A 25224-nucleotide genomic window follows, 5' to 3' on the forward strand; every position below is an offset into this window, starting at 1 on the left:
TCTTCTAGAAGTGACCAGGCGGTCTTTATAGTTACGTTTTCCTTGCTGTTCATGCACACGCTGCACTTTTGCAAGCACGGTGGGATAGCCTTCCTCACCTTTTCAGCCATTACTGTCCTGAAGGTTTCTTTTTTGCCTTGACCCTAAAGGGGGAGCTTGACTATCGCCAAAGAGGCATCCACTCTTCTCCCCGGGACTCCCAGCCTCAATCAGCTCCCTGAGGCATCACTAGACAAGACAAACTCCTTTCCCACGGCAAGCCCACCCTCTGCAAGCAGTCCTACAGGCGCAGATCAGCAGTCTCCCACCCTGGCCACTACTTTTTAGGACTTTTTCCCAGTATCACTAACCATTTCTCCCAGTTTGACCCCCACCAGTACCTGGCCAAAGAGAGAAGACCTGTGCATCCTGTAAAGGAGCTAACACTCTGTTTCTGAGGTTCAGATCCACCCCCGGTATCGGTTACAGGTGGCCTCTCCTCAACCCCTGCTCCAAGTTAACTATCGCATGATCTATGTGCAGCATTGCCCCTCTGAAAACTGAATAAGGACATAGACTGTAGGTAGCGCTATACCTCAGCCCTTGGGCTGGCAATGAGGAGCACTGAGGCAGGCAGTAAACCACAAGGATGAAAGTAATAAGGGATTGACTAACTAATGAGTGCGTTAACAAATGAGGGATGAAAGCTAGGCTGCTGGAACACCTACAGGGTAGAAGAGAAGGTGAGATGGGGCACAGGAACAAGCTCCCTCTCCTCCCCACCCCCATAGGGGACGAGATTACTGCCCCACCAGCGCTGTAGGAGAGGAGGATAAAGTGGAAGGTGGGGTGCCAGAGCTGGCCAGGGTCAGGGGCGGAGCCTGAGACAGAGGGCAGGGCCGGGTTCTGGGCGGGGCCTGACCCAAATGCTGGGCTGGGCGGCTGCTGACCACTGTGGCAGGGAGCTGCCGCGGGTGACAGGGTCAAGAAACTGGTGCGCTGGCTGCCACGCTGAGCTTCGCGGGCTCCTGCACCCACGCCAGTTGCACTAACTGCCCAGCGTCATGCCCTCCTACACGGTCACTGTGGCCACCGGCAGCCAGTGGTTCGCGGGCACCGACGACTACATCTACCTCAGTCTCATTGGCTCTGCGGGCTGCAGCGAGAAACACCTGCTGGACAAGGCCTTCTACAATGACTTCGAGAGAGGAGCGGTGAGGATGTGCGCTCGGGACCAAGAACTGGGCTGGGGAGGAGGGATGGGCAGGGGTGCTAGCGGCAAAGAGCCAGCGGCAGGGCAGGGCGGGCAGCCATCTGAGGACTGTATAATCCGAGTCCCAACTGTGAGCGCATCTGAGACCCTGACGCAGCGCCAGAGTTCGCGCGTGTCAGGACAAGTGGAACTTTGATAACGAGGCACCCTGGGCTTCCTGGTGGTCGGGACCGCTTAAGAAACAATGGCCTGCCAGTGGGGGGGGGGTCTGCATGGAGCTGGCTTCTTCCGTGGGACAAGGCATAAAATTTCACAAATGGGAGCCCAGAATTTGTGAGAGGAGTTCTGAGGTCCCTGTGCCTCAGAGTCCTGTTCTACTGAAAAGCATAGAAAGAAAGCCCCCCCTCCCCGTTAGACAACGCTCCAGGGGTCAAGCATAAGTCAGGGTTCCAGAAGCCTGTGTTCCACTTGGGCTTGATCGCTGTTTTATCCCTACTGTGAACTTCAGTATACCACACTGAAAATGGGTTAGGTCCAATCTTGTCCATGAGTCATGGGGAAGCCCAATTCCACTTGGTGGCCGGGAATGAATCTATGGGTTGTCCCCACCCCTAGGCATCCTACATTCCTTAACCCCGCCCTGGCGGAATTTCAAGGAAGAAAACTCAGGCAGAGCAGCCTTTGGTAAGCCTGTCAACAAGTTGCGTGCAAGGAAACACTTCCTCCCTGAGTACCAATCTATCTCTGGACGGGGGGAAAAAAAGGAAGAAAGATATCCTTTCTTTCCTAATACAGACACTGGAGTTTGGAAACTCAGGAGTCAAGGCAGCCAGAGGTTTTGCATCTACAGCCCCACCCAGGCTCTGGAGAAGGCCATTTATCTTGGACACTATAGGTGTGTACATTGTAGCTCACGGTTCTCTCCGAGCACAGGCAGGTCGGGTTCTCAGTGCCCCACTAAGTAGCTCTAACAAGCACACTGCAGGCACTCGGGGGATGTCTTTTTTATTTTTCCTTCTACCACCCCCAGATCCTCAAATACACCAAAAGAGTTTAGAGGCCACCAGGCCACCTTCTTATCATTTAGTTTACTGTTGAGTCAACTCACACGAAATTGCTTAGAACTGTTTGTGATAAACACAAGTGACAATTTCACATGTTTCTGTTGCATATTTCTTGGTTAAAGTTCATGTCAGCTCTGTTCAGCCTAAACTAAGGAAGCCCCTTTTCAGGCTTGATTCATATTCTGGGACCTGGTACATAGCCACGAATTGCAAGCTATTAGCCAGGATTGGACTCCCTTCAAGCAAAGCAGGATATGGAACCTCAGAATAGGATCTCATGCTTGGTTTCTACAGTCAGGGAGCTGGCCCCGAACTGTGCTGCCGAAGACCAAATGTGGCAACTGTTCGGGATGCTTACACCCTACGTAACCTCCAGATTGCTTTTGTTTATTTCCACTATTTTGCGGGTTCTCGGAATATCTAGGGGAAAAAGAGAGAGGACAGGTTACTTCCTCTTCATAAGTGGACTGCAGGGGCCTTCACAAATCTATTGAAGCACAGGTTATCAGCGTGCCCAGGCTGTGTAACACAGGGCACATCGCACGTCATTTCCCCCAAGAGGAGAAGAGCAGTGTGGCCATCGTAGCTGACTGGAAGTGTGAGCACTGTGTTCTGTCCATTACTTATCTCTTTCTGCTCTATTTCCCAACCTGAAAAGTCATTCTAGTGGCATTGCAATCCAACACCTCAGCAGGAACTCCAGAGGCAAATTTCAGGAGAGATTTGCATGCATATTTCCATCCAAGAGAGGAAACCGCTGTCCTAGAGCTGAATGCAAAAAGAGCATTGGCAAAAGAAAGAAGGAAAGAAAGAAAGAGAGAAAGAAAGAGAGAGAGAGAGAGAGAGAAAGAAAGAAAGAAAGAAAGAAAGAAAGAAAGAAAGAAAGAAAGCTTGAGAAAGTTCCTGTTGATGCAGAGTTGCTACATACTTTCTCTTGCATACCCAGAGCTACTTCCTCATTCTGTGGCCTTGTATCTTTAGAGTCCAGATGTCTGTCCCTTTTGGGTAAAGGTAGAAAAGAAACTTTAAGGGAAACATTTGCTGAGAAGATAAGGCTATCCCACTCAACTTAAAAGAATGCCACAGTGTCACCATGCATAACATGGAAAATGGTCACCATAAAGGTCCAAGGATCGCTTCCAGCACCCCTTCCTAGTGTGCACTTGAATAGTGGACAGTGCTCATTCGTTTTAGTAAGTTGTACTGCTGCCCAGCCCCCATTGTTCCTAGAAGAGTTCTGCATAGGGATCCAGGTCAGGAACTGAGTCCTTTGCAGATGGGGTCGCCTGAATGTTGGACATTTCCTGTTGTCTGTTGAGTAATGGTCTTGTCCCTTAAGCTGGTCCTCCATGGCTCTTGGTGGACTGCTTTACCTGCTCAGCGGAACTTGGAAACAGCTAAGGTTGATGGGCTGACGAGTGTGTGGTTCTTGAATATATTCCATACATGTAAATTCATCTTACAGATAATATGCTTCTTAAATATACTTAACAAATAGTCTTATATTTATGGAAAGTAAATTCTTAGTACCTCTTTGTGAGGAAGAACATCACTGGAGAGCAAACATCTCTTTCTTCATTAACCTTCATGCACCAGTCATCCTTGCTGTCCATTTCCCCTACATTCTACCCTTCATCCTCCTCTTTCTCCTTTCTTTGCCCCCGCCCCCACTCACTCTCGAACTCTCCTTTCTTTTTACTGCCCTCTTCTGTACCCTCTCAGCCCCCACAGTTCAGCCTCATTTCCCCACTTCTGTCTCCACGTCCTCCTATCTACTGTCCAACTCTCATTCTCTGCAAATTTTGGTCTTCGCATCTCTTCCTTTTCGCCCCTCCTTCCCTGTCCCCTAGTCTCTCTTTTGCCCTCCAACCTCCCTCTTTCTCTGTTCCACCTCTTCCTCCTCCCAGCTGTCTCTCATTGAACCCCAGACAAGAGTGACAGCCCAGCTGGGTCATGTCTTCAGTTCAGGAGAGATCCATCTTCTCTCCCAGCCATCCTCAGAAGGGTTACACATAAATGAAGGCGGGCAGTGCCCGAGGAGTAATATGCAAAGTTGTCCTCTGGCAGAGATGGAATAATAAATGAATGAACGATTGTTTATAAAATGCTGATAGAAAGCACAAACAGAAGCTGATCAACTAACGTTTTGCTAAGATAGTCATGTACTGTGTAATGATGTTTATGTCAACAACAGGTCACGTATATGATGATGTCATTGTAAGATTATAACAGAGCTGAAATTTCCTGTTGCCTGGTATATTCACTATGTTTAAGCAGATAAACACTTGTGATTATATTACAAATTATTGTACTGCATTAAGAATAATAAAATTCTGTAGATATACCACTTAGGAGCAATAGGATATGCCATGTAGCCTGGGTTTGTACTATAATGTATATCTATGTTTCTATGTTTGTGTAATATATATATATATATATATGTGTGTGTGTGTGTGTGTGTGTGTGTGTGTGTGTGTATATATATCATGACAGAATTATCCCACAATGCATTTCCAAAAACATATCCTTGTCATTGATGTATGACTCTATTTGGAAACTTTAAAACCAAATATACAGCAGAGTTTAAAAAAAAAACCAGCAAGTGAAATCAGCCTTCTGGCCCCTCCTGACGTAGCCAGTGAACTCCATGTTTTTTGTGTCTCTCTCCATCTTTTTGGGCAATGCAGTTCTGTCTGTGGGAGCTATGTCCTAGCCTTCCTCCTCAGTGTGTTCCCTGAATTGGGAGCATTGTTCTGCCAGCTCTCCATACCTGAAATCCCCTGATCACTCCTCTTCACTCTCTGCAGCTCTGAGGTGGTCAATCATTCACCAACACCATCCCCCTTGGCCTCTCGAGCCTCAGCTACCCCTGTAAAGTGGAGTGATCATCCACATTCTCGTGCTCAACATCCTCTGAGCACCTGTGCCGAGCACTGCTCACAATGCCCGCCATAAAGAACTCAGGGTGTCAAAGAATAGACGAAAAACATGGTGAGATCCCAGAACACTCAACCCTAAGAAAGGAGGGAGGAGATCAGCATAGTTGGTGGCTCCACCTACCCTCCTGGGGCTTTCTTTTATGGGACAGCATATGCTGCCCTGGATCTTCTGGGCGGGAGGCTTTTCGCTGTTTGTCGTGACCTTATGGTAGCAACACTCTGCAGTTCTAGACCCACAAGTAGCATTGTCTATCTCTAAGACTTCCTGGGCTCTAGCTGAGCCCCCAACCCCTGTTTATCTCCTGTCACATCCAGACGTGAAGCCAGGCAGCAAAGTCTCTGGGCTGACCAGAGATAAGCCAGACTGCAGGCCTGACCTCGATCTCCTAGGGAAGATCCTATCAGAGAGCAGATTAAGTCTCTAAAAGACTGACCAGTGATCTCATCACAGGGCAACTCTGAGGCCTTAGCCAGGTGGAGTGGGGACCTGTAAGGTCCCATTATCTGTGACTATACTATGGGCGTGCTGAAGGGTCAGCTTCCCCTCCCCCAGAAAAACTACTTAGTATCTTTCTCATGGGTCAGCATGTGTAACTGTATAGATGGCCTCCAAGTGCATAGCTTTCCCCTCAGATCTTTCTTACTTTAGAACGGGTGCCCTCTCTTCGTTCACCCCAACATTCCTGATGTCATCTCTTCTCACCCTAAGACTACCCTCTCCAGCCTCTCCACACCACAGGAAAGCCACTTCCCCTGAAGCAGCTGGCCTGGGGCTGGGTCCAGGCTTCCTTGGTGGCCGCCCTTTAGTCCTGACCACAGGCTGACTTCCCTCTCCTCTGCATGCACTACCAGTCCTTCCCATTGTCCCTCATCCTTACAGGAGTTCCCCACTCCCCTCTGTTTTGAGCTCAGTTTCTTCCTCTCACTCCACGGGCACATGGAGCTGTGCGTGAATTGCAGTGCAAAGTTTGGCTCTAGCTGCTGGCAGATCTTGCAGAGTGCCGTGCCTTATGAGCTCTCCTGGAGTCTGAGAACAGAGGCCACATAGTTCCAACATATTCAGGCAGTGGACTGTGCCCTTGGAAGAAGAAGGCTACTTAAGCATCTTGCCACTCTGATTTCTCAATGATCTTGCAAGCTAGTTGCTATCTCTTCTTGAAAGAGGAAGAAACACAGCTGGGGAGATATTTGGATTATAAAGTGTTCACCTTGCAAGAGAAAAGACCTGAGCTTGATGCATAGACCCCATGTTTTTTTTAAAAGCCAGACCTGAGGCCACATTGTAATCCTAGCTCTAGGTATAAGGAGACAGTTGGATCTCTGGGGCTTTCTGGCTAGCCATCCTAGCCTACTTTGGCGATTCTAGGCCAGTAAGGAACACTGACTTGGGGTGGATGTGGCAATGCCTGAGGAATGGCATCCGAGGCTATCTACTGTCCTCCACAAAAAGGGGGGAGGATGTCTAAGAAGAAGAAGAGTAGAACAAGGAGAAGGGGAAGAGAAGAGCGGGATAGGAAGAAAGGGGTAGAGGAGGTAAAGAATGGGGATGAAGAGGGAGGGGGAAAGAGAGGGAGCAGGAAGCAAAGGGGGAAGAAAAGGAAGAATGGGGTGGAAAATAAGACAAGGAGGGAGCAGAGAAAGAGGAGGAAGAGGAGTAATATGAAAATGAAGAAGAGGGGAAGAAGATTAAAGAGGGGAAAGAAGAGGAGGAGAGGACAAGGAGAAGGAGAAGGAAATAAAGCAACTTGATGAGGCCATGTGGCTAGTCAGTTTGTGCCTACACCGTGAACCCAAGCCCCAAACACCAGGTCACCTAGCCCACTGACCATGTTCCCTATCACTGGCCTCCCCCGACTCCTCAAATGGATATGTAGTCTCCATCTTGGTCCATGGGAGGGTTATGAGCTCTGCACACACATACAAGGGTAGGACTTAGCATGAGGATACACTTCGATTGTGTCCAGTCCCAAACCATCCTATCCTCATTTTGTTCCTCTAAATGTCCCCTCAAGTCCCCAGGAAATGTGAGACAACCCCTCAGTTCTGACACAGTGAAGATCTCAGTGTAGAGATTTTCCCTCCTCCACTCCTGTGGAAGCCACATCTCTTCCCTAGTCCCTTAGATACCTCATGAGGCTTTCTGACTTCATCCCACCTTGTAATGTAGACAGTGCCCCTGTTTGAGGTTCTTCTGGTCCTAGGTCATTATTCTCTGCGTGGTCATGATAGTGACCCTTGCTGTCTATAGAGCAAAAGAGATCTTTCTTGGGGACATCCAGACAGGATGTGCCTCTGTCCCACAGGAAAGACACTCTGGTGCTAGGCAGGCTTCTCTGAAAGGGCCTGAGATGTGTCATCCCAGTAAAGAAGCCTGGCTCTTTCATGCTCAGAAACTGTTTCTGGGTGAAGGGACTTGAACATCTGAACTTGGCCATGGCCACCATATAAAAACTGCCCAGTGTACCCAAAGCTGAGAGGTTTGTGAAAACACCTGACTTCTCACTCCTTGTAGGAAGTCTTCCAGTATTCCTGGTAGCTGGGAGGAAGAAGGACAGAAATAGGGATCAATGGGGTCTCATTAGCACATGTAGAACTCTGTGTTCTTCTGTCAAGGGAAAATCAGGATGTTTGCCTTGAAAGTCCAGGCTTCTGAACCTGGCAGTTATTGGAACACTTTCCCCTTGCCTGTCATTAATCTACAAAGATACCGGCCACCCAGAGGCCATGGGTACTGATGCCATGCCCACCCATGCCCTGGAGGCAGGAGGCAGACAAACCCTGGGCATCCAACAGCTCAGTCACTAAGGCCCAGGTAGAAGCACTGTCCACAGTCTGGGGTAGCACCTTCTAGCAGCAGGGTGGTCTCCACTTACTACAAGTGCCACGGATGCATAGAAATGCTAATTGTTCCCAGCATCTGTGGCTGTGAACGTCATCTGTCTCAGAAAGGCTTGAATCCATGAGATCTACTTTATTCATTTCAGGTGCCTTGAGACCTAGAGAGAGATGAAGTGGCTGGAACAGGAAGGCATGAAATGGGATTCCAGATCTGTGTATTAGTAATAGCTGATGTGGGACTTACTGGGCCTCAGTGTCTTCTCTCTGATATATGTCATAGTTCCCCTAGCTTCAAGAGTGCTGTGGGAGCCGTAATTTGTCTGCAGGAACTTGTACATTATAAAGGATTGTTCCATGGAAGGGCCAGCCAGCATCCTCCAGAACATAGGGGCAATTGAAGAGGACCCTCACCAAATCTGGCTTTGCAGGAATTTTCCGGAGCTTGATCACCTTTGCCTCCTACAGCTTGAGTTATACATAGGCTGAAGACATCCCCAGGGTCACTAGAGCCTGTCTGTGTAAAGTCAGCTTCTCGCAGGCGGTGAAGTACCTCAATGAAGGGATTCCTTAAGAATCTTGGCTAAACCAGGCAGTGGTGGTGCACACCTTCAATCCCAGCCCTGGCGGACCTGGAGCTCAGTCTGTAGACCAGGCTGGCCTCAAACTCACAGAGGTCCACCTGCCTCTCTGCCTCCCGAGTGCTGGGAGAAAAGAAAAATTTTAATGTTTCTCAGATGAGTAAGTGTTTGAGGTAACAGAAATATTAATTGCCCTGGTTTGTCAACGTTCCTTCTAGGCTTGTATTGAAATGTCATGCTGTACTCTATAAACGTGTGATTACTGTCAGCTATAAAGATTAACTGGGTACAAAGCAAAACCACTTCTGATTAGGCAAGTCTGAGAATTAAATTGTCATAAGCCAAAAATAATAGGAGAAAACCACACAAATTTGCTTAATGCTGCAATGTATATCATGTGTTACTTAAGATTAAATGAAGACTCACAAAAGCAGTGAGAGTCCATCGTTTATGCGCTAAAATGTATGAGAAGCTCGTGATAAAGAAAGGGGGCTGGGGTATGGAGGACCGGCAGAGTGGCTATGGACATTCAAGGTAGCTAAACATGTCTAATGGTGCAGATTTCTGCTTTCCTTCCGAGGAAGACCTTCATGAGAGGGCAAAGGCTAGCGTGAGCTTAAGCGGTCGTGTTTAGATAGTTTAACTCTGATGATATTTAGTATGAGAGAGCAGCACATTTAGGGAGGAATGTTCTCAGTGGCTTCAGCATTCAGTCCCAGGGGGCAGCCGTTGATTCTCCTGTTGTCCCGCCCAGGTGGACTCATATGACGTCACTGTGGATGAGGAACTGGGTGAGATCCAGCTCGTCAAAATTGAGAAGCGCAAATACTGGCTGCACGATGACTGGTACCTGAAGTACGTCACGCTGAAGACCCCCCACGGGGACTACATCGAGTTCCCGTGCTACCGTTGGATCACAGGCGAGGGCGAGATTGTCCTGCGGGACGGGCGCGGTAAGATGTTCCGACCGCTGCGTGCCACTCCTAGGCTTCCTGGAAACTAGAAAGTATCCCCTTCTCAGAGGGCCGTATTTCTGGGTGTGAGAATGCCTTCTTGGGTGGAGCACACCTGCCCATTGTAGGAGGTGTGATCTTCCTGGGCACTAAGAAGCTCTAGAGTGGAGTTAGTAGCCCAAGGGCACACACCAGCTGTGGCCTCCCTCTGTACACTGTCCTGGGAAAATGTGGAGCTGATGCCTTCTTCCCTTGCCACTAGGTAATGAGAGTCTCTTAATGGACACTGTGAGCATAGTCCTGCAAATGGGGAGCTCTGCAGGTTAGGGCATGGCCTCATAATCCAAATTCTCTAACTGTCTGCTGTAAGATTGCGGGGTGGGTATTCAGAGCCACGGGACACCTCCTGAAGGCCTGGAGACAAGAGGGTTAGGCTAAGACTGCCAACTAGAATGCCAATTCCAAGGGCCAGGGGCAAGCCGGAGTTCACCATCGCCTGGTTTTTATCTGCTTGCTTTGAAACAAAGCCTCCGACATCGCTCAAACTGGCCTTGAACTTTCAGTTCTGCTATTTTAGCTTCCCAAGACCCTGGATGTGCAGTGCCCAGTTTGGCACTCTCTAAGGGGTTATTCTTTTTCAGGGGCCCCCAGCTGGCTGGTGCAGAGGGTCAGAGAAGGAAGCAATGCCCGCCCCGACTGACACCCTTGCATGCTAGCTGCTTATTATACACATGGGTCAAGCCTTGGCAAGCTTATGCCTTCCAGCTATGGCCCTGGAGATTTGCTTTCAGACTCCAGCTGGAACGATGAGCCTATGCCTGCCAGATGCCACTGCATTGAGAGGCTTAGCTGCTGCTTCCCAAGGCAGCAATGAACACTTCTCAGGGACACAGATCCCTGCCGTGGTTAGTTCTTCACAGTTGGGAGATGGAGACAAGATGGGGTTGATAATTAAACCACCACCCCTTTTGATAAAAAACTGAAACAAAAAAAAAAGTTCACTTCCATCTGGTGTCCTTTGACCATCAGGGTCACATCCCATTATCCTTGGTGGGGAACTTCAGCCAAATTTTGAGAATATTTCTGGGCTGGATATTTGGGTTTAGAAGGATTTCTACCACCCCTCCCCCAACAACAGCAAGAAACACACACACAGACATACACTCACTCGTTCACCATTCAAATCATTTTGTGTCTAGGACAAGAAAGGCTGTGGACAGGATGCTTTTCTTAACACAGTGTTTGGAAGGTGTTAGAATCTTCTGTCTGCCCCACCCAAGCTCTCAGTGAAGTCTTTCATCTACAGATTCTGCAATTTTTCATAACAGTGTACAAGATGGTGCAGGCAGATGAGAATGATTCAAGGAAACGCTGAGAGAGAGACTTTAGGAAGCGTTGTCTCCTCTGCAGGAGCCACTTCTGAGTGTAGGGACAGCGCCATGGCTAAGCCTGATGAGCTGAGAGAGGGGAAGAACATAGGAGCAAGGCAGAAGGGAAGTGTTCTAAAGACAGCCCCCATGAGGAGCTATGACCTCGGAAGAGAAGTGGACATCCTAGGAGGCAACCAAGAGCAGAGTGGGGAGGAAACACCCAGACCACCTCGACATACATACACTCCCCGGACCTCCTGGAACTCTAGTCTATTCTTAGAGCCGAGTCTCATGGGAAGCCCACTGAAGGAAGCCATTCTTGTCACCTTTAGAGTCAAGATAAGATGGTGGGGATCTTCAGGGACCTAAATAATCTGGCTGACAAGTTCCATTAGCCACTAACCATCTTTGCTTTAAACAGTCATTTAATTTGACTAATGATTATATAGGTCTGGAACCTTGGAAAGGTTCTGCTGGGTGATTCGTCTTTGTCCCCTGTGTCATTAACTTGGGCTGGCGGGGTCACCTCAAAGATGGATCTTCTCTCACATGACTCAGGGTTCCTCGGCCTCCATCTCTACACAACACTCCATTCCTTAAGGAGTTCGGGGTGGCTATATGTCTTACATGGTAATTGATGTCTAAGAGCAAGAATTCCAAGAGAGGGAGAACAGAAGCTACCAGACTTCAGACCTGTGTCTGGAACCAGTACAGTGTAATTTCACCATCTATTCTTGAAGGGGGAGGACACTGAAACATCTCAATTTAAAGAATGCCAAACTATTTGTGGCCACAATTTAGCCTACATGGCATAACAACCAATGCTTTGAACAATGCAACAAGAGAAGGACCCACTCCATGAGGGACCCCATTTCCCACAATGGCCTACATCCAGTGTAATCATAAAATTACCCTTCACCTTGGTAATCATAAAAATGATAGGACTGTCACTATGGTCCCAGGATCCATAGCATACGTGTGGGGAAATGGTCCATTCCAGGGTCCCTGCCAGCCCCTAGGGAGCTGGCCATGGGTTCCTCTATACTCAGTTTAGAACTTCTCAGCCTGGGAAGTTCCATCAGTTGTTAACTGGAGTCTCATAGATGGGGAGACTGAGCCATCCATTCTCTTGGGTCAACCTGACGGGTTAAGTACATGGAAGTCTATTCATACCAAAGCAGGTAAAGAAATGGAGCTGCTTAGGTGGCCAAGGACGATTCTGGCTATCTAAGGCATTTGGCAAAGAATATCAAATGTTCACAGGCACGCCTAGCATAGCCAGTGACAACAGGTATTGTCACCATTTTGACTCATCTCAACCTCAGGGGTACTGAGCCTGCTCCGTTGTCTAGATCTTCCTCTTTAGAACTAGTTCATACTCAAGGTCAGACATACCAGAGCTCTAGGGGCTTTCTGAGAACTGGAGGGGAGGGGTGGGTCTTCAGTAAGAGAATAGAGAGCTGAGAGCGGGTGTCTGAGAAACAATCACAACACCTTGAAATAATTTTGTGGTTGCTAAACCTAATGAGATCCTTAATGTTTTTATTATTTTTTTCATTAATTTTAATGTGTTTTGCAGAAATATAAATGTTCGGAGCAATGAAATATTTCACATAGCTGAAGTGTATAGTATACTACATTATACTACTACATAACGGTATATATTATAATAACCTTTTCAGATTTTCCTACTTGGGACTCTATGTACTTGCTGGATTTTCCTTAGCTTGGAGTGCAGTTGGTTACAATTCATCTGTATTAAGAGTCTTTAACAACTTGCCAAAGCTCCTGAAATGAGAGATGACAGGCCAGGCCAAGTGACAAAAAAACTGTGACTTCCCAGGTTTGCAGAGAGGCAGGAAAATCTCAGGCCTGGTATGGGGATAACCCATACTCTCTTTACTGGACATTTAAGGCGGACTAACACTGTACAGAACGCTTTGTGGTGTTCTCATGCCAGCATCTCCCGAAGATCCTGAAAAGTAGCCATCTCATGTGTGCGACAGTCAAGATAACTTACTCTGGGTCGCATGACTTCAAACCACAGAACCCAACTCTGTGTCTGCTTGTATCTCTTCTACACCCATAGCCTAGGTGACCACATTTGTCTTAGATCAAAGCCTTCCTGCTGTGTAGATAGCACAAGAAACAGGACAGTGTCCTGCATGTCGGGACTTGTGTCCTGCATTTCTCCATGAAGCAACCAAATGGACTCTGGAGCATGAGAGCCAAGAGTCCCGCTGCTTTCTCTGGCAGCACGGGAGTCAACTGCCATACCATCTCAGCATAAGTGTTATAGAACTACTCTGCAGTGCTTTAAAAATACTCACTGAAGCTTGATGTGATAATAAGCCTATAATCCCAGCGCTTGGAAATGCAGAAGTAGAAGGGTCAGGAGTTTAACACCAGTCTTGGGCAAATAGGAAGTTCCAGGCTAGCCTGAGTCTTATGAGACCTTGTCTCAAACACACACACACACACACACACACACAGACACTGGCACACACGGACACACACGGACATGTGGTCTGGACTGGGGACTCCGGGATTCCTGCAGAAGCAGAATGTTGAGGGCTGAGGGGAAGGCTCCTGAGGAAAACCTGACCACTGGGCACCATGTGGATGCCGTTGCCCGTCCTCCAACTGCTCTCATATTTGTCCTATCTTCACAGCAAAGCTGGCCCGAGATGACCAAATCCACGTTCTCAAGCAGCACAGGCGTAAAGAACTGGAAACGCGGCAAAAACAGTATCGGTGAGTTACGGTGTGGGCCAAGTGGCCACGCGTAGTCCTGCCTATATCAGGTCCGTGGCCACAGCAGATGGACCACCATCTTGCCTCCTTCTGCAGGCAGAGAAAGTGAAGGGGGTCAAGGAAAAAGCTTGAGAACAGTCATATCGCTCTTGGGGGAAATGGGGCCACAGGGCGTGAGTCACCTGGACACTTTCCCGTTATCGTGTGGACCGCCTTAACTATTCACATCTTCCTGTAATATTTCAGTAATAAAAGTGATACATAGTCTACAGCAACACTGGAAATCATTGCATAAGTGACCAAGAAAAAAAGGGTCCAAATTATTCAAATTAAACATGAGGGAGGGAATTAATACTTTATAACAATTTAAATGACTAAAAAGGATACTACGTACAACTGTACACCAACAGAGATGAAATGGACAAATCATAGAAAGGCAAAAACTGTCAACTGGACTTGAAGATCCAGGGCAGGGAGCTGACTCAGGGGGTAAAGGCAAACACCGTGCAAGCCTGACCCATGGAGCAGGCGTACAAGCTGGACTAGTGGCTACATCTGTAAACCTAGCGCTGCTACAGAAAGATGGAGTGTGGGGACAAGAGAAGCACCGAGAAGCTCTCATACCAAGCCAGCCTGAAATATTAGCACAGCAGAACAATATGAGAGCATGAATCTCAAAAGGTGAACAGTGAGACCAGCTCCAAAAGTTGACCTCTGACCTCCATATGCTATTGCACATGCATGCCTGCACACACACACACACACACACACACACACACACACACACACACAGAAAAAAGATGATTTGAATAGACTAACCCCATTTAATATAATTGAGTTAACAATTTTCAGGTTTTCTATAAATTAAAAACTCAGTCCCAAGTAGCTTCATGGGTAAGTTCTAGAAAACATTAAGGAATTATTCTAAATCTTACATAGATTTTTTTCCCCCAGAATAGGCAATATTTCACTCATTGTATGATACCAATATTGTACAAATACTAGGCAAAGACATCATTAAAAAGAGAGCAAGAAACAAATATCTCTCAAGAATACAACTGGAGAAATTTTCAACAAAATATTAGTAAGTCAAGTTCATGTGGGTATTAACAGATGAGACTTTTCCCTAAGTATACAGTGCTTTTGAATATTCAAAATTTTATTAGTCTAATATATATCAATAAAGAACAAAAGCACCTGCAATCATACATACACACACACACACACACACACACACACACACACACACACACACACACACATCCAAAAAGGCATTTGATAAAATTCAAAAGGCTAGTGGTGGTGCACACCTTTAATCCCAGCACTGGGGAGGCAGAGGCAGCAGATTTCTGGGAGTTGCCTGGTCTACAGAGCAAGTTCCAGGACAGTCAGGGCTAGACATAGAAACCCTATCCCCCCCCCAAAAAAAAGAAAAACAAAACAAAAATCAATAAGAAATTTCAACATCCTTTCATGATGAAACACTCAAAATATTAAAGTTAAAGGGAGCTTGTTCCGCACAATAAAGAACATCTGTAGAAAACTCCCACGACAGACTGCTTTCCCTAAGAGCTAGGACCGTGATGGGATGTCCACTTTTCTACTCAGTAGTTCGCTGAAGTCTCTATCTGGTCACTTAGAGAAGAAAAAGAAAAAGGTTGGCACAACCACCATTCATGGAAGACACAATATTTTATATACCTAATAAATTCACCAAAATGTAATTATTCTATGAAAGAACCAATAAACCAGCAAGATTACAAGATATAAACTAAATTAAAAATTCTATACATTATAACAAAAGAAAAAATTTTCTACAATAATGTCAAAATCAATGGAATATATGCTAAGAAATTTCACAAACACAGTCTAAGGCAAACACAACAAAACTCTAAAACGTTGTTGAAAAGATTTAATTCCAGAAGACCTAACTAAGACAAAATACTTCATGTTCATGGATCAAAGGACTTAGTTTTGTTAAAATTACAATACTTCCTCCCAAAAATGATACAGAAATTCAATGCAATCACTGTTAAAATCCCAGCTAGTATTGTTTTAAACAAAATTGGCAAGATATTCCTAAAATCCAGATGGAAATGTAAGGTACCCAAAATCACCAGATCAATCTTGAAAATAAGAAAACTAAGAGAATCTATGTTTCTCAACATCCAGATTTCTAACAACTGTAAAATTCAGGGAAATGTAGCTGAATCACGAGGATAGATACACGGATCAATGAAATAGAATTTGAAGTCCAGAAACAAGCCCTTATATTTATGGTCAATTAATTTTTGATAGAATCAGTAAGTCACATCAATGGATAAAGGAATGGCCTTTTTAATAAATGGTGCTAAGATACATACATATGTAGCAAGAGAAAAATAGATGATTTTTTCACCATCAAAATTTAAAGCTTTTATGTTTCAAAGGACACCACAAAGGAAATGAAGTGAAAGACTCTGGTGAGAAAGCATTTGCCTTATGAGCATGCGGGGGGAGAGTCTGACCCCCAGAATCGACACCGAGAAAAGCTGTGGGGCTGGAGAGACCACCTAGTGAATAAAATGCTTGCCACACAAGCATGAGGACCTAAGTTCGAGTCATTAGCAGCCATGTAAAAGCCAAGAGCTGCAATGCATGTCTAGAACCCCAGCACTGTTGGGGGCAGAGAAGGTGGCTCACCCGAGGTGACTGGTCAGTCTAGCTAAATCACAGAGTCCAGACTCAGTGAAGAGATCTAGTCTCAAGAAATACAGTAAAAAGTGATCCAGGACACCCAACACCAACCTCTGTTGTTCACCAATCCCTACCACATACATGTACCAGCACACACAAAAACATCCAGTCAGGCATGTATGTGGAATCCTGGTGCTGGAAGTGCAGAGGCAGGTAGATCCTGGGGCTCTCTACCCAGCCAGCCTAGCCTACTTGGTGAGCTCCTATCTAGTGAGACACCTTTCTCAAAAGCAGGTGGATGACTCCTGAAGAGCCTCTGACCTCCACATGAATGGGCACATGTGTGTATACAAACACACCTACACTCAAAGAACCCACAGAATGAGAAAGAATATTGGCAAATCATTTATTTGACTAAAGACTTATATCCAAACTATATAAAGAACTTTTTTTTCCCTCTCAAGACAGGGTTTCTCTGTGTAGCTCTGGCTGTCCTGGAACTAGCTCTGTAGATAATGTCTGGCCTTGAACTCATAGAGATCCTCCTGCCACTGCCTCCCAAGTGTTGGGATTAGAGGTGTGTGCCACCACCACTGGGCTATAAAGAACTCTTAAAAACCCATCAAAAGATGAGCAAGTTCTTGAGTTCTTTGTATATTTTGAAGATCAGACCTCTGTCTGATGTGGGATTAGTGAAGATCTTTTCCCATTCTGTAGGCTATCATTGTGTCTTGTTGACCATATCCTTTGCTTTACAGAAGCTTTTCAGTTTCAGGAGGTCCCATTTATTAATTTTTCTCTCAGTGTCTGTGCTACTGAGGTTATATGTAGGAAGTGGTCTCCTGTGCCAATGCATTCAAGTGTACTTCTCACTTTCTCTTCTATAAGGTTCAGTGTGGCTGGCTTTATGCTGAGGTCTTTGATCCATTTGGACTTGAGTTTTGTGCATAGTGATATTTATGGGTCTTTTTTCATTCTTGTACATGTTGATATCCAGTTATGCCAGCACCATTTGTTAAATATGCTTTCTTTTTTCCATTTGATATCTTTTTTCTTCTTTGTCAAAAATCAGGTTTTCGAAGGTGTGTGGATTAATATTCGGGTCTTCTATTTGGTTCCATTGGTCCTCCTGTCTGTTCTTATGCCAATACCAGGCTGTTTTCAGTACTGTAGCTCTGTAGTAGAGTTTGAAGTCAGGGATTGTGATGTCTCCAGAAGTTCTTTTCTTGTATAGGATTGTTTTGGCTATCCTGAGTTTTTTGCTTTTCCATATGAAGTTGAGTACCATTCTTTCGAGGTCTGTTAAGAATTTTTCTGGGATTTTGATGGGCATTGCATTGAATCTGTATTGCTTTTGGTAAGATTGCCATTTTTACTATGTTAATTCTATCTACCGAAGAGCATGGGAGAGACAAAAAATACAATTTAAAAATGGGCAAGAATTCAAAGTCCAAATAAATGGACATTTCTTCAAGAAAAATATAGAAATGGGTAATAAACATATGAAAAGAGAGGTGCTTGATGCATTAGATGTCTGGAAAATGCATATGTTGGGATGGTTAATGTTCACTGCCAATTGACCTGATACAGAATTATACAGGAGAAGGAGGCACACATATAGATCAGTGTGCCTGTGAGCTCCAGAGAGAATTAAATAAGTAAGAAAGGCCTAGCTTGAACATGAGCTGCTTCATCCTACAACCCTAAAGTCTTAGATGGAATAAAGGGAGAAAAGGGAAAAGGCAAGGAGGGCCCTGGCATTTCCTTTCCTTCACTTCATGGCCACCATGAATGGCTCTATTACACCTCATTCTCCCCACCATGATGGACAAGATCCCTCAAACTGAACAAAACAGAACTTCCTCCATGAAGTTGTGTTTAAGTCACACTGATGGGAAAGACACCCAATATGTATGTCCACACGAAAACTTCTATATGCATGAATGTTGTGCTAATAACCCCAGTAATCCAAAGATGTGTACAACTTAATGTTTATTAATGGATGGAAGGATAACATGTTATATACTTGCATAATTTTATCTGGGTTCCAGGGATGCAACTCAGCTCATCAGGCTTGGTGGTAAGCACCTTTACCTGCTGAGCCATCTTGTCGTTCCCACTGTGTGGTTCTTTAAGAGCCTTTGGAGATGGCAAACAGGAGGAATACATAACAGTTTGAACCTTCGGGCTAGAGAAGCCCTGTAATGCTTCAACTACAGCTTAATGAACCACCTTGGTGGGACTTCAAAAGACTCAAGTGCTGAGAGAAATATGGAGAGTGGAAACACGATTCATGAGTTTTCAGAGAAGAACAGGTCTTTACTGGTGATTGAGCTGGAGTCCATTTCGTGATATTCTGTCACAGAATCTGGCTTCATTCTGCCCATGGCCTGAGAACTTGCATGAAGTGTCGTTAAATAATAATAGACTAATATATTTGACAGAGGAAATTTCTAGCAGGATAGCATCTAGCCTGTACCACAGCTACTGCTGACTGCTCTTATCCAGGTCTCCAGTGAAAGAGATTTCCTTGTCTCGGAGGAGACTTTGAACTTCTGGATGAACTTGGAAGCTTTGAGGGCTTTTAGAGATGGACTCAACTTATTTTGCATTATATGATTGTCATGCACCTGTGGAGAGCAAGGGTGGAAGGTTATGGCTTACAAGTGGTATGCTTGGGTGTCAAATTAACAAGGGGGGCACTTGTGATGGTTAATCTTGTCAAGTTGACAGCATCTAGAGTTACCTAGGAAATAAATCTCTGGGTGTGTCTGTGAGGGAGGTTTCAGATCGGGTTAATTGAGGTGGGAAGAGCCCCCTCCCCTGTGTTTTCCCCACCAAGATGGACTGGACCTTCGAATTGGGTACTGCGGTAAACATTCCCTTATAAAGTGGCTTTGTCAAAGTTTTTTTTTACAGCTAGGAAGAAACAACTAATGCCAAAACACATGCATTGCTGCTTTAGATCAGCCTAACTGAGCATTCCTTACCAAATGCATTGCTGCTTTAGATCAGCCTAACTGAGCATTCCTTACCAAATGCATTGCTGCTTTAGATCAGCCTAACTGAGCATTCCTTACCAAATGCATTGCTGCTTTAGATCAGCCTAACTGAGCATTCCTTACCAAATGCATTGCTGCTTTAGATCAGCCTAACTGAGCATTCCTTACCAAATGCATTGCTGCTTTAGATCAGCCTAACTGAGCATTCCTTACCAAATGCATTGCTTCTTTAGATCAGCCTAACTGAGCATTCCTTACCAAATGCATTGCTGCTTTAGATCAGCCCTAACTGAGCATTCCTTACCAAATGCATTATACAAGCAACGACATTCTGTGAGTGGCTTCTTTTATTTAACATGTTTTCTAGACTCATGCGTGCTGTAGCAGCTATCAGTACTTCATTCACTTTCTGTAGATAGAGAGAAGAGACTCCTAAAAGTTGTCCTCTGACCTCCACACACGTCCTGGCAAGCATGCACACACACGCACGTGTGCACACGGGTGGGGAATGACAGGGAGTAAATAAACACATATGGAAAAGAGCCAGGTGGTCAGCTTTGTCACGGCGATACCTCCCTTCCGGTACTAATCTTACAGATGGCCTACTGCTTTCTTGGCTGGGCAAACACTGACAAAGGCCACTGAAGGAGAAAGTTTTGCTTTAGGATTTTTTGTCAGATGTTCTGAATTTTTATACAGTCTGGGGGAAGACATGGAGGCAGAGCATGAGGAGCTGGTCACACTGAGCCCAGGCAGGAAGAGAGAGAATTGAAGCAGGGTGCTCTACATTCTTTCTTCTTTTTAGTTGTCCAGGATTTCAGCTCTGGAACATACTTTCTACATTTAAGGTGGGTCTTCCCATACCAAATACCGACACTCTCTCAACTACCTCACGAGTGTGCCCTGAGGTTTACCACCTCAGTGAGTGTAAGTTCTGTCAAGTGCACCATCAGCATTGGCCATCATAGTCAGCTTTTCCTTATTGAAAACTATCTGAGGTAAAATAACTTAAAATGTGAAATGATTATGTTGGATCATATTCTGGAAGTTTTGGTCCACAGCCAGGAGGACCCATGGTGTTGCCCTGTGTGGAAGATGTGCATTATGACAGAGTCAGTGGTAGAGAGCAAGGCTACCTACCTCACAGCAGCTGGAAGGCAGACAAAAGGGCCCAGGGCCCAACGTCCCCTCAAGAGTGTGCCTCTTCTACACTTCTTTTAAAGGTTCCCCAACTCCCCAGGAACACCATTAGCAGGAGTTCAAGCCTTTAATTCACTAGCCTTCAGAGGACATTTATCCAAGCTATAGATGTTGCCTAGGAACAAAGAAGGGCCAGTGATAGCAGTCATGGCTAACAACATGGGTTCCTTTCAGAAATCATTAGGAAAAAAAAAAGGTTCTAAAATTTAATATGGTGATGGTTTTCTAGATCTGGGAATATGCAAAAAAAAAAGACTTGAATTATTGGCTTTCATTGAGTAAATTTTATGGTGTAAGAATTATATCCCTAAAAATATATAATTTTTTAATTAACTAAAAATGTAGGATAGGCTTCAATGTAAGAACAGAATATATACAACATGTAGCGAGAAGAAGCAAATCTTCCTGGCTGGGCTCAACAAAGCCTCTATGATTTGACACCAAGAGCACTCACAGCACAGGGATAATCGCCAAGCTGGATTTTGTCAAAACTTGAATTTTCCATACTTTATAGAACTCCATCAAAGCAGTAAAAAGGTGGAATGAACCAATGTCTGCAAACTGCATCCAGTAAGGGGCTTGAATTCAAAATATATAAAGAACTCTGGCAAGAATAAAAAAACAGACCCTAACCAAGTGCTGCCAAGGAGGGGGCCGGAATCAAATCCCAGCATACTGCCAGCAGGGTCATCTGATCAGATGTGTTTCCATGAATCACACAGCCAGAATTAGGGGTGTGGCTAATGGTAGTGCCCAGTCACCTGCACTGCAAGGATGTTAGCAATAATACCTGCGCCATGTGTCAACCCCAAAAACCTTCACACCAATATTCATAGTAACTTAGTGAGGGTTTCTGTTTGTGTAATAAACACCATGACCAAAAGCAAGTTGAGGAGGAAATGGGTTTATTTCACCTCACACCTGCAGGTAATAGTCAGTCCATCAGTGAACTAACAGACCAACGTGGATGATCACATGATGAAGGCATGATGCCAGAAACATGTCCAGCTGGCCATGAGGTCTGTATTGTACTGGTTAGGGAAGCAAGTGGCACTGGAGGATCAATATCATCACATTAGAAAAGGTGACTGGACATGGTGGTGTGCCTATTGTCCTAGCTCACATGGGAGGCTAAACAAGAGAATTGGTTTTAGTCCCAGAGGTTCAAGGCCGGCCTGTTTCAAAAAGAAAAGAAAATTGAGGATACTGTTGCTAGGAGTAGGGGTTGATGGCACTCTAGCTGACCTGGGAAGCGGTTAGAGAGATGTTTAGGGGTTGAGAGAGACAGAGATGTGTGTTTACACACCCTATTTCACAATTACAGAGTTTAAAACTCTTGTACCCTTAGTGCCTAGTATGAGAAAGTAACCTGATTACGGTAGTTGTGCTAAAATACCATGTGTGTGCAAGTCTTTCTGCTCAGCACCGTTTGATGTATTTTGGTACTTCTGTACTTGATAGAGTACACGAAACCCACGAGTCTGTCTTCCCTCCCACGGGCGTGGCGTTTCTATGCTTTTTCGTTTTTCTTCTCTCCTTCAACCTCCTGTGACAAGGCCCTTTATAAAGTCCTATCAGTCTTCTAGTTTGTGGGATGAATTAAGACAGAGCACGAGATTAACTTACCTGGTTGTCAGCCACGAACATCTAGACCCGGTTTAGACTTCTTGTCCATTCACCTGAGAAATGGCAACTAGCCTGACCTTCAGGAAGCCATTCAGCTTCACCACAGCCTGGACCTGCGGAGAGGATCAGAGGGCTTTATGAGTGTTGTCTCTTCCTCAGCTTTTATTGCCATTTTATTCCTCCTTTCAGTCGGCTGCTTGTTTCAGCCCCCACACCCTCCCCACCACCATCCCCACCACTACCGCCATTTCCGGTCAGGAAGTACTGAACTGTGCACTGTCTGCACAATCCTGAGGTTCCCCTTTCTCAAGGATTTTTCATATTACAGTATGGAAGCTGGGCAAGAGCAGAGAATAGTTCCAGAAAGCTGCTGGCATTCCTCAGTAGCCCTTCTGGAAAAGAGGACAGACAGGGCCCAGGTGACACCGGCCCTCTCTGATGCACTGTCTGGGCATGTGACACAGTATACTGTAGCTGGGGGTGGGGGAGGGGGCTCTCACATCCATGAAACAATACTTCTGGTGCCTTGCGGTTTCTTTCATCATGTTCTACAGACCAACCGTTGACACACATGGCTATTCTTTCCTTTTAATTTCTGTAGAGTTAAACTCATCATACATTTTTGTTTTTGTGGTGATGGAAATTGAACTCGGCATCTCTCAGCTGCTAAGCAAGCAAGCACTCCACCCCCAGCTCTGGCTGCATCATTCGTGGGTACCACTGTACCATGTTCATTTGGCCACCTGCTGATAATTCCGTGGGTACCTCCTAGTGCTTTGGGACTGAGCCAAGTGACGTCTGACGCCTGCCCATGCTCTTGTGGGAGCTTACTCTAGGAACATGCCTAGAAGTAGATCTGTAGAACTGTTAGGTGTGTGCATCTTCTGAGTGTTCTGGACCTCGGTGACTGTGCAAGTGTTCTGTCCCTTTCCACCCTCATCTGCTGCTGCTGGAAGGTGTCATTCCCCTGCATCATCAACACCTTCCATCTGAGACATTTCCATCTTTATCAGTCTAATGGGTGACTGTGTGCTTTCTTCTTTTTACATTGCTGCATATTCTTGGGTTATACATATCACTACAGACATAGCCAATAATTCCCCTTCTGGTGAATGTTCTGCTCAGTCTACAGTTGTGTTTGTTTTGGATATTACAAACAGCACTGCCGAGAAGCAATCTGCAATCTGATGTATGTCTCCTTTAGTCACTGGCAGGTCCATCTCCAAAATGAAAAGTTCTCACCTCACAGAAAATGAGATTCTGTATTGGGAAGCGAATATGAATGAGCCTGGCCTGGGAGTTTGCCTGGGTTGCTGGGAATGCAGTGCTCCCACACAGAAGCGATGCCATAGGCTTCCATACTCACAGAGCGAGAGAGAGCCTTGCATTTTCCAAACACATCAATAGGAACACCAGTTGTGCGAGCTACATCCAGTCGCGGAAGACCTTTTAGAGGTATTAGTGCTGCCTGGTGGGAGTCTCAGTTGTGGGGTTGGTGAAGGAGCTACTGGCCTGTTAGTACAGCCCAGAATTTCCCTGATGGCTGAAAGGAAGAGAAGTCAGACATAGAGGGAGGCAAAGATTGGCTATTAAGGCGTCAAAAGTGGCCCAAGATAGTTCTTCTCTAGATCCGCAATGCTAACTCTTCAAAACAAAGTTCTAGTCAGTTGAGCAGCCCTGTAAAACCCTTAGAATAAGGGCGGCTTTCTTTTCTGAAGGCATTAGTTCACAGTTGTGCTGGGTAAGCATCTCATCTTGGGTATGTAGAAGCCGAGTGATGCTTTATGTCTATGACACTAAGAAGGCTAATTCTGAGGAACTGATAAACTCGAGGTTAAGCAAGCAAGAGAGCAGTCTTCGGAACAGAGAGCTTGTTGTTGAAGTTGCTCAGGAAGACATCCTTTATTTAGGCTGGTTTTACCAGCTATCATGATCTCAGTCTGCCTTTCTTCTTCCCTCTGCATCTGACAAAACATTTACATGTAACATATAATAGCAATATTACTCCTCAAGTTAAAATAATTGAGAACACAGCCTAAAGGGGAAAAATGCAACAGATAAGAGAAGCAGGCAGCTAACCAACCAAAAAGTCTTTTTTTTAAATTCAGTACAAATATGTATAATTTTTATTTGTCAATTAAATGAATAGACATTAAATATTTAAATTAAAAATAAGTATTTTAAAAATCTTTTTGTAATTTAATTAAAATAGGATTACATCATTTCCCACCTCTCCTAACTCTGACCCCTCCAATGTCTACCCATCCCCCAATTCAGAGCCTTCTTTAACCAGTGTTGATACATAGGCATCTAAAAAAATCAGCATATAAATACAACCTGCTGAGTCCTTGTCCCTAAGTATAACATACACGTGTCTTGGTATTGGATAGCAAAGCAAGACTCTGGGCAAGACTGCCTCTCTCTCTCTCTCTCTCTCTCTCTCTCTCTCTCTCTCTCTCTCTCAGAAGTTGTTAGTTGCTTGTGAGACTTCCCCCAGTCTATGTGGGGATGTCAATTGTTTTGGAACTGTGCAGGTTCTTTTTCGACATCTATGTTGTTGGGATCTCATGGGTGTAGGTTCCCTGTTGTATGTCGAAGGGACAATCACACAGAAGACCTTGTGGTATTCTGACACGGTCTTTCCGCCCCCTTCTTCTGTGGTGCTTCTTGAGTCTTAGGTGCTGGAGTTTGGAAGATATACCCACTAGGGCTGGATACCACATATTCATTTGTTTTCTTGTTTGGGCTAGTTTTGACTTTCTGTAATGGTTTCCTTTCCATGTAAAAGAGGTTTTTGTGAGGGGTGAATGTTACACTTGTCTGCGGGTGTAGAGGTAAATATTCAGAATGCCATTAAGAATTATACTGGTTTGGAAAATTGGTAGTAATAGAGTCTCTTCTACCTATGGTCTGTGACCTCCCTAGCCAAGCTGCAGTTGGCTAGGTTTCCATTGCCAGGAGTGATTTCTTTTCTGTAAGCTAGGCTTTGAGTCCAAGTAGACAGTTGTTGGTGTCTGCCAGGCATAAGTACC

The 25224-nt window shown here is 45.3% G+C and overlaps 1 protein-coding gene across 3 annotated transcripts in view; it reads left to right on the top strand.

Moving 5' to 3' along the window:
- Nucleotides 1-919: 919 nt before the first annotated feature.
- The window catches only part of Alox5 (arachidonate 5-lipoxygenase), a 48335-nt gene continuing 24030 nt past the window's right edge, over nt 920-25224 (top strand). For 2 of the 3 annotated variants that reach the window (XM_048444449.3, XM_085686939.2), the window contains exons 1-3: nt 920-1193; nt 9366-9564; nt 13607-13688. In XM_048444449.3, coding sequence (XP_048300406.1) covers nt 1044-1193; nt 9366-9564; nt 13607-13688 — 431 coding nt within the window. In that variant the 5' untranslated portion in view covers nt 920-1043. Of the gene's footprint in view, nt 1194-9365; nt 9565-9684; nt 9827-13606; nt 13689-25224 lie in introns of those variants that run through there. The other variant, XM_048444450.3, reaches the window with a different exon arrangement.

The sequence above is a fragment of the Myodes glareolus genome, chromosome 3 (assembly GCF_982192425.1).
Source record: "Myodes glareolus chromosome 3, mMyoGla1.1, whole genome shotgun sequence".
Taxonomy (NCBI): Eukaryota; Metazoa; Chordata; class Mammalia; order Rodentia; family Cricetidae; genus Myodes; species Myodes glareolus.